This window comes from Balaenoptera musculus, chromosome 4, assembly GCF_009873245.2.
Source record: "Balaenoptera musculus isolate JJ_BM4_2016_0621 chromosome 4, mBalMus1.pri.v3, whole genome shotgun sequence".
Lineage (NCBI taxonomy): Eukaryota > Metazoa > Chordata > Mammalia > Artiodactyla > Balaenopteridae > Balaenoptera > Balaenoptera musculus.
The window spans coordinates 19,587,687-19,600,259 of record NC_045788.1 but is presented as its reverse complement, the minus strand read 5'-3'; the positions used below and the strand labels follow the sequence as shown (position 1 = coordinate 19,600,259).

General features: G+C 36.6%; 1 protein-coding gene across 5 annotated transcripts in view; it reads left to right on the top strand.

Moving 5' to 3' along the window:
• Positions 1-12,573, top strand: part of PIK3CB (phosphatidylinositol-4,5-bisphosphate 3-kinase catalytic subunit beta) — a 199,080-nt gene that overhangs the window by 147,082 nt on the left and 39,425 nt on the right. For all 5 annotated transcript variants that reach the window (XM_036851089.1, XM_036851090.1, XM_036851088.1 and 2 more), the window contains 2 exons: positions 8,071-8,259; positions 12,343-12,464. In XM_036851089.1, the coding sequence (XP_036706984.1) occupies positions 8,071-8,259; positions 12,343-12,464 (311 nt within the window). The remainder of the gene's footprint in view (positions 1-8,070; positions 8,260-12,342; positions 12,465-12,573) is intronic.

The window sequence follows — 12,573 nt, the reverse complement described above, 5'->3', positions numbered from 1 at the left end:
TTTTATCTTCCTGTGACTGGCTTATTTCACTTAGTGTAATGTCTTTAAGGTTCATCCATGTTATAGCATGTCAAAATTTCCTTCCTTTTTAAGGCTGAATAATATTCCATTGCGTGTATGTACCAGATTTTGTTTATCCATTCATTCGTCAATGGACCCTTGGTTCGCGTCCACATTTTAGCTATTGTGAATAACGCTGCTATGAACATGAGTGTACAATATATTTTTGAGATGTTGCTTTCAATTCTTTTGGGTATATACCCAGAAGTAGAATTGCTGGATCATATGGTAATTCAATTTTTCATTTTTTGAGGAACTGCCAGTGTTTTCCACAGTGGCTGTACCATTTCACATTCCCACCAACTGCAAAAGGATTCCAGTTTTTCCATATCCTTCCCAACGCTTCTGTTCTTTTGATGGTGTTAAGCCTAATAGGTGTTGGCAATTTTTTTTTGTTTTTTTTGTCTGCATCAGGTCTTAGTTGCGGCACACGGGATCTTTGTTGCTGTGCGCAGGCTTCTCTCTAGTTGTGACACGGAGGCTCCAGGGCATGTGGGCTCTGTAGTTGTGGCGTGAGGGTTCCAGAGCACATGGGCTCTGTAGTTTGCGGCACGCAGGCTCTCTAGTTGAGGCTCATGGGCTTAGTTGCCCCGTGGCATGTTGGATCTTAGTTCCCTGACCAGGGATCGAACCTGCATCCCCTGCATTGTAAGGTGGATTCTTTACCACTGGACCAGCAGGGAAGTCCCAGTGTTGGCATTTTTTAAAACAGGTGGTTGTCAAGGATCATGGGTCTGTAGAATAGAAAAAAATGTGGTCTTTGTGAATTATGATTATTGAATTGGCAGCTTTTGATCTTCCTATCCAGTGGTTCTCAACCTGAGGCTATTTTGCCTTCAGTGGGGCATTTGGCATTGTCTCAAAATTTTCTTAGTTATCTCAAGTCATGGGAGGTTGTTTCTGGCACATAGTGAGTAGAGTTCAGGGGCTGCTAAACTGTCTACCATGTACAGGACCATCCTCCTACAACAAGATAGTATGGGGGTTGAGAAACCCTGCTCTAATTTAAAATGTGTGTTATCAAGTTTGTCTTATTTTCTTATTGCAGAAACCCAGACACAAAATCTTAATGGCTGGCTTTTGTGAATGAAGATGATGACTCAGCCTTTAGTTCAGAGGTTCTGGAGATCTACCTAGAATGTTTTCTTAGTAGAATGATTTGGGGTCTTTACAGCCTTCAATTTTAGGGAAGGAAAGAGCAAACATGTTTTTAAAAATTTCAAACTCACTGAAAACTTGGGAGAAGAGTACAAAGAATTCCCATACAACTTTCATCCAGCTTCCCCAACGGTTAACATTTTACCACATTTGTTTTATCGTTTTGAGTGTGTGTATTCAATTCTTTCTGAATCATTTGAGATGAGGTGGCATACATCATGACATTTTATCCTTTAATTCTTCAGTGTATATTTCCTAAAAACAAGGATATTCTCATAACTAACCAGAATCAATTCATAAAAATCAGGAAAATAATATTGATACAGTTCTGTTGTCTAATTCACACATTCCATTCATATTTAGCCAATTGTCTCAATAATGTCCTTTATAGGTCCAGGATCCAACCCAGGATTACTTGTTGCATTTCTTTAACATGTGTCTTTAGTTTTCTTCATTCTAGAATAGTTCCTCAGTCTTTCCTTATCTTTAACGACTCTGATGTTTTTTAAGAATACAAGCCGGTTACTTTGTAGACTGTCACTCAGTTTGGATTTGCCTAATGTTTTGTCATGATCAGATTCCAGCTACGCATTTTTAGCATAAATAGATTGAAGTGGTAGTTTGTTCTTACTGCATTTTACTCAAAGGCAAACAGTGTCAACCTGTCCCATTACTGTTGACGTTAATTATTATCACTTGGTTAGTATAGTGTCTACTAGGTTTTTCTACTGTAAAGTTAATAAGTAAGTAGTTTGTGGGCATATTTTGAGACTAAGTAAACATACTGTTTCACATCTAACTTTCACCCACTTGTTTTAATATTTATTAATATATCTTGCCTGAACCAGTATTATTACAATGGTTTGCCATATGCTGATTTTCAAATTTATTTTCCTTTTGGATTTGTTAGTTGACTTATACCATAGGGTCGAGGTTTTTCTTCTCCCCCATTTATTTACTTACTTTAAAAAAATTATTGGATTTGTGATTTCTGTTTTATTTAATGACTTATAATTAGTAACTGTCATTAATTTTGATGTTCAGATTTTACCTAGATTTGGCCAGTGGCAACCCATTCAAGTTCCGTCTTGAGTCTTTTTGACATGTCTTTATAGACGATTCTTTGAGCGTTTCCTTCTTTCTGGTACAACAAAGTGTTCCAAGGCTCATCTGGTATTTTCTCTACCCTAGCTTTGGATTCAGTCATTTCTCCCAGGAGACCTGATTCCTTTTACTTGTTAAAAGTATTTAGAATCCAAGTTCTGGGCACTGGGTATGCTCATTACCCTTGGCATGCAATTGCATCTAGGCCTTTTCATGAAACAGAACTAGGTAGTATGTGTTTGACTGCATAATATTTGAGCATATATAAGCACAGAGATATATTTCTTTATCTGTCTGTTAAAACTATAAGTTCTTATCAATGTCTCCAATTTGGATTCACCACCACAGGATTTTTTTCTAGCCTTTTGCCTTAACATATTTTAAATTACCTTTTCTGACAGTGAGAAATCTGGATTCCTATGAACCTTAACATATTTACTTATTTGCTCAATCCTCTGTAATCAGTCTCCCAATCATATAAACATCTTCTCAGTCTCTTTCCCACCAGCCCTGACTACATGGGCTGTCTCATCCTCCGGTTGTGTGTTGGTCAGTCTGGCCAACACATAGTTAATTCCATCCTTGACAAGCACATGGCTAACATGCTGTTTTGAGTTTCTAGCCCCTCTGAATATGACAGATGAGTTTTCCAGCCCCACCACCCCAGTAAGGAATGAGAAAGAGCCACAGTCTTTTTTTCATTTGATTATGGCAAGATATATATGTTGTGTTTTATTTTGGTCAGTAATCACTATTATAATGTGTATATAATTATGAAAAATCTAAACATAAAAACAAAGCAGAGGGCTTCCCTGGTGGCGCAGTGGTTGAGAATCTGCCTGCCAATGCAGGGGACACGGGTTCGAGCCCTGGTCTGGGAAGGTCCCACATGCCGCGGAGCAACTGGGCCCGTGAGCCACAACTACTGAGCCTGCGCGTCTGGAGCCTGTGCTCCGCAACAAGAGAGGCCGCGATAGTGAGAGGCCCGCGCACCGCGATGAAGAGTGGTCCCCGCTTGCCGCAACTAGAGAAAAGCCCTCGCACAAAAACAAAGACCCAACACAACCAAAAATAAATAAATAAATAAACAATTAAAAAAAAAAAAAAAAAAGCAGAGAATATAGGTGTTAACTTTCATTGCTTTCTACCATTATTTTAATGCAAGCATTTTAACATGTGTGTAAGTTCATCAATTGCACTACAGTGTAATTTTTCATTGCTGATTGTTCTGAGTTTTGTAAAAGGACGTAAGAGTCTGTGGCTTTTTTTGGCTTACTGCCACATTTCTGGTAGTTGTTTGTTTTTACCTTGGCTTTATCCAGTGCTGTGCTTTTCATAGCTCAGTAAACAATCACACTACAATTATACAGCTAACCCCCTGCTCTTCCCTCTTCATTTATTCCTAGGTCTTCAGGATATTTACTTACAGTAGGTCTGTAGCGTCTAATTTTGATCCATGAAATTACAGTAGTCTGCTAGGTTTTGCACTATTTAACTTAACAGCAGTCTGCCTTTCTCAGGCATGAGCAATTTATACTTTTTGTTGTTTGCAGTAACAGGTTTCACTTTTATATGTAAATGTAGGAGTTACATTTTCAAATTCTGATAACTTCTTATGATCATTTTGCAAAGAAAAAAGAAACTCAGTCAAGTTTGTAAAATAAAGTATACCCTTTTTAGATTGAGGCTCTGAGTATAAAACTGTAATCATACATAGAGAGAGAGAGAGAGAGTGTGTGTGTGTGTGTGTGTGTGTAAGACTTAATTTTTGCGAAGAGCATTTTAGACTCACAACAAAATTGGGAGGACCGTACAAAGATTTGCCATATATCCGTGCCCCTGCACATGTATAGCCTCCCTCATTATCAACATCACTCACCAGAATGGTACATTTATTACTAAGGATGAATCTACATTAATACATCATAATCACTCAAATGTCCATAGTTTACCTTAGGTTTCATTCTTGCTGTTGTGCATTCTGTGGGTTTGGGCACATGTATAATGACATATATCCATCATTATAATATCATACCAAGTAATTTCTCTGCCTTGCAAATCTGTGCTCTGCCTATTCATTCCCTCACCCTACCTTCTATCCCTGGCAACCACTGATCTTTTTATTGTCTCCATAGTTTTGCCTTTTTCCAGAATGTTGTAGTCAGCATCATTTTACATGTAGCCTTTTCAGATTGGCTTCTTTCACTTAGTCTTATGCATTTAAGGTTCCTCCATGTCTTTTTGCGGGATGATAGCTCATTTCTTTTAGTGCTAAATAATATTCCATTGTCTGTAGGTATTACAGTTTATCCATTCACCTACTGAAGGACATCTTGGTTGCTTCCAAGTTTTGGCAGTTTTGAATAAAGCCAAATAAACATCCGTTTACAAGTTTTTTTGTGGGCATAAGTTTTCAACTCCTTTTGGTAAATAACCAAGGGGCATGATTACTGGATCGTATGGTAAGAGTATATTTAGTTTTGTAAGAAATCACCAAATTGTCTTCCTAAGGGATTGTAGTATTTTGCATTTCCACTAGCAATGAATAAGAGTTGCTCCACATCCTTAGCAGTATTTGATGTTGTCAGTGTTCTGGATTTGGGCCATTCTAATAGGTATGCAGTCATATTTCATTTTTGTTTTAATTTGCATTTCCCTGCTGACATGATATTAAGCATCTTTTTATATATATATTTTTTGCCAACTGTATATCTTATTTGATGAGGTGTCTGTTCAGGTCTTTGATCCATATTTTTTTGTCTGGTGGTTTTCTTGTTGCTGAGTTGTAAGAGTTCTTTGTATATTTTGGATAACAGTCCTTTATCAGATATGTCTTTTTGCAAATATTTTCTCCCAGTCTGTGCCTTATCTTTTCATTCTCTTGACAATGTCTTTTGCAGAGCAGATAATTTTAAATTTAATGAAGTCCAAGATATCAATTCTTTCAATGACGGATCATGCATTTGGTGTTACATGTTAAAAGTTATTGCTAAACCCAAAGTCATCTAGATTTTCTCCTGTGTTCTTCTAGGAGTTTTATAGTTTTGCTTTCACGTTTATTTTTATCTAAGTCAGGTAGTGTCGGTCCTTCAACCTTGTTTTTTTTAGAATAAATTTTATTTATTTATTCTTGGCTGTGTTGGGTCTTCGTTGCTGCGTGCGGGCTTTCTCCAGTTGCGGCGAGTGGGGGCTACTCATCCTTGCAGTGCACAGGCTTCTCATTGCGGTGGCTTCTCTTGTTGCAGAGCATGGGCTCTAGGCGTGCGGGCATCAGTAGTTGTGGCACATGGGCTCAGTAGTTGTGGCTCACGGGCTCCAGGATGCAGGCTCAGTAGTTGTGGCGCACAGGCTTAGTTGCTCCGTGGCATGTGAGATCTTCCCAGACCAGGGCTCGAACCCATGTCCCCTGCATTGACAGGTGAATTCTTAACCACTGCACCACCAGGGAAGTCCCTGTAGTAAGTTTTAAAATAAGGAAATGTGAAACCGCCACCAGGGAAGTCCCTCAACCTTGGTCTTTCTTCTTCCATACTGTGTTGACTATTCTGGGTCTTTTGCCTTTCCATATAATTTTAGAATCAGTTTGTTGATATCCACATAATAACTTACTGGGATTTAAATTGGGTTTGAATTGAATCTGTTGATATTAAGTTGGGAAGAACTGACAATATTGTGATTGTCAGTTCATGGATAAGAATATTGACAATATTCTTATCCGTGAACATGGAATATGTCTCCATTTGTTTAATTCCTTGATTACTTTCATAAGAGTTCTGTAGTTTTCTCATATAGATCTTGTACGTATGTTGTTAATTTCATACCTGTTTCCTTATTTTGGGGTGCTAATGTAAATGTTACTGCGTTTTAAATTTCAAATTCTGCTTATTTATTGCTAATACATAAGAAAAGGATTTACTTTTATATATTGACCTTGTATCCCACAATTGCTGTAATTGCTTATTAGTTCCAATGGTGTTTTTGTTGATCCTTTCAGATTTTCTACATAGACAATCATGTCATCCTAATTATTTTAACATATGCATATACTATTTTGAATCTCACTACTTTAGAAAATTAGTGATATGACTTTTATTTATTTTAATGTTTATATGAAATCCCGGTTAAAATAATTTCAAGTACAAAATAATATGCTAATGGAATATAAATCCTTACAGAATCTTGTCAGATAATTCTGGAGATTTTTTTGGGGGGGTGGGGGGTAAGGAAAGGATATGCTTTTGCCTAAATGGTTTAGTTTTTCTTTAAATATGGGGAAATGTACCTTTTTCTTTTTATTTTCTTTATTTAATAAATTTATTTTATTTATTTATTTTTGGCTGCGTTGGGTCTTCATTGCTGCGCGCGGGCTTTCTCTAGTTGCAGCAAGCAGGGGCTTCTCTTCATTGCGGTGCACAGGCTTCTCATTGCAGTGGCTTCTCTTGTTGTGGAGCACAGGCTCTAGGCATGCAGGCTTCACTAGTTGTGGCACACAGGCTCAGTAGTTGTGGCTCATGGGCTCTAGAGTGCAGGCTCAGTAGTTGTGGCACACGGGCTTAGTTGCTCCATGGCATGTGGGATCTTCCCAGACCAGGGTTCGAACCTGCATTGGTAGGCGGATTCTTAACCACTGCACCACCAGGGAAGCCCCCCTTTTTCTTTTAATGTTAGTATAATTCAGAGTCTGGATTCAAAAAATAGTATGGTCCATTTTCTTTATTTTAATATATTCTTATAAGGATTGGGAAAGAAAATGGGATAACTGTATTTTTTTATGTTTACTTTTAGCCAAGTTTCAGTCCTTACTCTAAATGTTTTAATGCCTCAGAGCCAAGAAGGCACCTATTAATTTTTTTTAAAACTTTATAAATTTGGGGCTTCCCTGGTGGCGCAGTGGTTGAGAACCTGCCTGCTAATGCAGGGGACACGGGTTCGAGCCCTGGTCTGGGAAGATCCCACATGCCGTGGAGCGGCTGGGCCCGTGAGCCACAGCTGCTGAGCCTGCGCGTCTGGAGCCTGTGCCCCGCAACGGGAGGGGCCGCGATGGTGAGAGGCCCGCGCACCGCGATGAAGAGTGGCCCCCGCTTGCCGCAACTGGAGAAAGCCCTCGCACGAACCGAAGACCCAGCACAGCCAAAAATAAATAAATAAATAAAAATAAAAGTAGCTATAAAAAAAAAAAATTAAAAAAAAAAAAACTTTATAAATTTGGTTCATCTTTGATTTTGTTTTTTTCTTTATAGAAATTAAAAATTAAAAAAGATGAGAAACTCAGTTCAAATAATGACTTCTTTTTAATCCAAATTACAATTCTGCCACCTAGTGTTTGCATACGGATTTTTTATCAGTATTCTTTTTTCTTCCTTTTAAAAAACTGTTTGAGAATAATATTTTCCTTCATCCTTAGCTTACAAATTTAATATTCAGCTTAAGAAAAACTTTTAAAGGGGTATCCAACTTTTTACGGAATTAGATTGTTAATATCTCAAATTTTAAAGCTCATAAATTGTTGAAAAATTCATTGCGAAGTTAACCCTTGAACAACACGGGTTTGAACTGTGCAGATCCACTTACAAGTGGATTTTTTTCAATAAACACGTACTGCAGTACTACGTGAACCGTGGTTGGTTGAATCTACGAATTTAGGGATTTTCTACTGCTTGGGGGTTGGTGCCTCTAACCCCTGTGTTCAAGGTTTGCCCGTGATGTTTACACAGTTCAGTTCTGTAATGAGTAATTTTACTTTCTTAGAGTCGAGGTGGAAAGAAGTTTCTTGCTGTACTGAAAGAAATCTTGGACAGGGATCCGTTGTCTCAACTGTGTGAGAATGAAATGGATCTTATTTGGACGTTGCGACAAGACTGCAGAGAGAATTTCCCACAGTCATTGCCAAAATTACTGCTGTCAATCAAGTGGAATAAACTTGAGGATGTTGCTCAGGTAACAAAAGATCATTTCTGTAACTCCATTCAGCAGTATATGTTACTTTGTTGATTTCATGTAAATTGTCCTTTCCTGCATAGGTACGTTTCCATAGGTTGGATAATTTTCTGCAGGAGAAATTTTGAGGTTTTAAACTCTTACATATTCTGGTCTAAATAGTAAACCAGAAAGTTTTAAGATTTCAAAATCCCAGATTCTGGGTAGGTTTTCTATATCTTTTACTAAAGATAATTAAGACTTAGGTCTTGGTGTAATCATCTGTAATTACTACCAGCATGTGGTAGGTTCTGGGCTACTTCTAACAGTTTCATCAATGAACTCCAAGGTTTTAATCTTAAGACGCTTTGCAGTGAGTGTCCTAAAATGAATATGTATTGTTCGAAAATTACCTCTTTTGTAAAAGTTAACATTTTAGATCATAAGCCATTTAGATCAATTTTACTGTTTATTTAAAGTTGGTCAGTGTTGATGAATATTTGCCTTTAAGCAGAAAAGAAAAAGGGGAAAAAATGTTTGATCCAAAAAAAACCACCAGATTTTAGCTACTTGAAAAGCACTGGCATTATTAAATTCACTTGGTCATCAGTGCTCTACAGAAAGATTCTTGAAATTATTTTTTAATCAGAATGAATACATTTGGCATATTAAAATAACGATATTCACCTTACTTGAATTCAACTGATCTTTTAAAATTTTTTCTTGTCTTATTAAATCTATAATGACTTTAAAAATTTAGTCAAGAAATGTATATTTCTTTTAATCAGGTATATTTTTTTTAATCTTTGATTTTATTGTTTTACTTCATAAATTAAGTTTAGAAAGGATTTCTTTTGAGTTTATTCCTAGGGTCTAACAATTTTTTTGGAATCATATTACAAAAGTATATGATGTGCCTTGTTTAAACTGGTTACACAGACCACATGAAAATTACTTACTCTGAAAAGGAACTATTTTTGTCATCTAGATAGATTTTAATTGCTCTGACACAGTTGTCTTCTAACCATTTATTTATTTAAATTCAAGGTTAGTTTTCTATGAACCCCCCTAATGGTTGAATATAAGCATTTTTAACTGGCACATTTGCCTACTTCTCAATGAATAGCATTCAGTTCTAAGTGCCTATCCAAGAAATGCATCATATTATTATTTTGCATATAATTAGAATAGAAAAAAGTTTCTTGCTGTACTCTTAAGATATCTGAGAGGGAGGTTTTGTATGTCAACTGTCAGAAAATGGAATGAGACAATTCAGGCTTAATATTTCTTTATTCGAACCCCAGGGGCAGAAATTTTTACACTGAGGAGTTTAGTTTAGTATATTTGTCTCATTTCCATGAGTAAATCTAAAGCATTGTTTTCAGATATAACTTAACTTCCTCCATTGTGGTAGAAGAAAATCTGTAGTGTAACTTAATATTCTTATAGAAAAACCTAAATGTGTGTAAGGAAGTATAGGAAGGCATGAATTTCACAATCCTAATCCCCCCTTTTAATAGTCTAGAAAAGAAAATCAGCGGAATAAAAAGTAATGTGTTTTGGCTTCTCCCCCAACCCTATCCCATTGCCAGTTACACTGAACTGGTACAAGAGAATATAAACTGTATTTTCAATGAATTGACTACCTAAGAGAAGTGGAGAGTCAGAGCCTGGTGCACATATTCTGCAGGCATATGCCACGGGTGAAAATTCTATAGAAGGGTAGCCTCCCATTAATCCACAGGAAAACATTCTGTTGGCATACTGCAGAAGGGGTTTCAATAGTCTCTGCAGCAGACAGGTAATTAATTAGTCAGCACTGCTTTCACTATTTATATGGCTGAGTCAGATTTCCCTTCCCTATTTGCTTCCATAGCTTTCCCCAAACTGAAGTGATGAGTTTTGGTAATTTATTTAATTTTATGTTTATATTATTGATTTAATAATTATAAATAATCTAGCAAAAGTTATAACTTTTCAATAGTAGGTCTGTTTTTAACCTATACCATAGTTGAACCTCTGGTATTACATAACATTATCTATCCTTTACAGTATTGTCTTTGTGGAGCAGTGTATTCCACGTGTTAACTGGGGATGCTAGGAGGTTTTTTTAAACTATCTTTTCAGACCCTCAAGAAACAGTCCCCTTTATCCATAAGGAGGACTGCTAGTCCATTAGGGCCCTGGGGAAAGTGGGCAGGGAGCCCCATCAGTGATAAAACGTGGGGTGACATAGGTGTTTCATATCTTTAAAGCAGTATTGCTCAAACTTTTGTTCATTATTACACTCCTTAGGACCCTTTTTACATATTTTCCCCTAATAGCCCCATCCCCATGGGATTTTGATACCACAGGTAAGTGTATGTCTGCCTATGTAGTGTATGCATATATGTACTTTATATGTTAAAAGAGCAAGTATAAGACAATCTTTTTATTCAGTACAAGTTTAAGAATAATTGAACCAAAATTTAAGGTAAAAGTTAAAATGTGAAAACTAACATTTCAGTGTATTTGTTGAATAACTGATGTAATTCATTATGTAAATTGTAATGTATCACATTTCATATCCATGTTAGTAATTTATGTAAATGTATATTAAAAAGGCAATGCAGTCAACTTTTAAAAATTATTCAAAAGAGTTATTTTTTTCTGCTAATGTAAAATAATTGAAAATTAATTTTTAAAAAATTATCATTAGAGAACTTAACTTTTAAATTTGCTTCATATGAGAAGATACCTTTTAACTTAGCTGCTAGATACTCATTTAGATATTGACTTTTTTTGAGCACTTGACAAGTTAATGAGAGGTTGAATAATTTGGAGAATTAAAATAATAAAATAAATTATTTTTATGTAATTTTCAAAGCCCAAGTCTCTCACAGATGCTCAAGTGACAAACGACAAGGCAGGCAGCAGGTACTGCAGGCCATCTCTTGCAACATGACTTTGAGCAGGCAGTTGAGAGAAAAGCCTCCAACCATTGCCATCTATTTGCCATATTCTTGTAGCTCTCATCTTGCATATATTTTGTGTTTCTTCCTTGGACTTGATGTCAGTGCTACATAAGTGATACCCAAGAAAACCCAACAATATAAATCAGATATTAAGGAATAAGATTTTGTCTGATAGGGTTGAGCTTTGGAGGGCCACAAATCATAATTATCAAAAAATGTTTCGCTTTCCTCCATAACCACTTTTCTTCCCACTTACCATCCCTGATAAGAATGTAAGTTATAAACATATCAAAACCATGAGGAGGAAGGGACTCTTTCCAAAATCGACCCTTAAAAAAAAAATCAACCTGATGAGTCTCACTGTGTTCTGATGGGAGGCAGGTGAGAATACTTTCTAGAGACTTGGATTTTCTGGAACTAGGGTTTCCAAAGATGTGACCATGTCCACCTGAACCCACCCTTCACCAGTACTCCCAGCTCATCCCCCCATGGGATTCTTTTTTATCCTATATCTAGGTCATTTCTAAGTGGCATCTGTAAATGGGAAACTGGCTGTATTTATCTTGTGTATATAAAATAACTAGGTACTGTGATTTAACAGATTTAAACATGTTATAGTCAATAAAGTTTTGTAAAGTGATACTCTTAAAAATATTAAGAACTAAAAGTAAACTTCCTCATGATAATTTTCTGTTGTTATTAATGTACTTTTTATATGTAAATTGCCTTTCATTAGTTTGAACCTTGCAGCTTATATTTGTACTTTGAATTTGACCTTTAAGTATTTCTTGATTATTTCCCTCTGCTGTTTCCCCTCTCCCCTTCCTCTCACCTTCCCCCCCACCTTCTGCCCCCACCTTTTTTTCCTTTAAAAAATTATTTAATGGCTAATGATTGTAGAATTCATATATTCAGTGTATCATTCTACTTCCAGGTAAGTACATAATAGCTTTTTTACTTGCTTACCGATAGAATCTTTCAACAGAGACAATCTTTATTAATCTGTATTAACAGCAATGGATTTTTGAGGCCTTAGTAACTGCAAGTACGCTTCTCCTTTCTTTTGACCCATCTCTGCTCCTGTGTACCAAGGAAAAATAGATTACTTTTCTTTCCTATAATTTCTGAACCAGTTTCAATTTTTAAACAGCTTCAGGCACTACTTCAGATTTGGCCTAAACTGCCCCCCCGGGAGGCCCTGGAGCTTCTAGATTTCAACTATCCAGACCAGTACGTGCGAGAATATGCTGTGGGCTGTCTGCAACAGATGAGGTATCTCCTGCAGGAGGCTTTTTTGGGTCAAGGAATAACTTGTGGGTGGGAAGAGAAGTTGATGTCTGCTTGAATGTCTTGTAAGAAAGGAAAAGGATAGGAATGATTG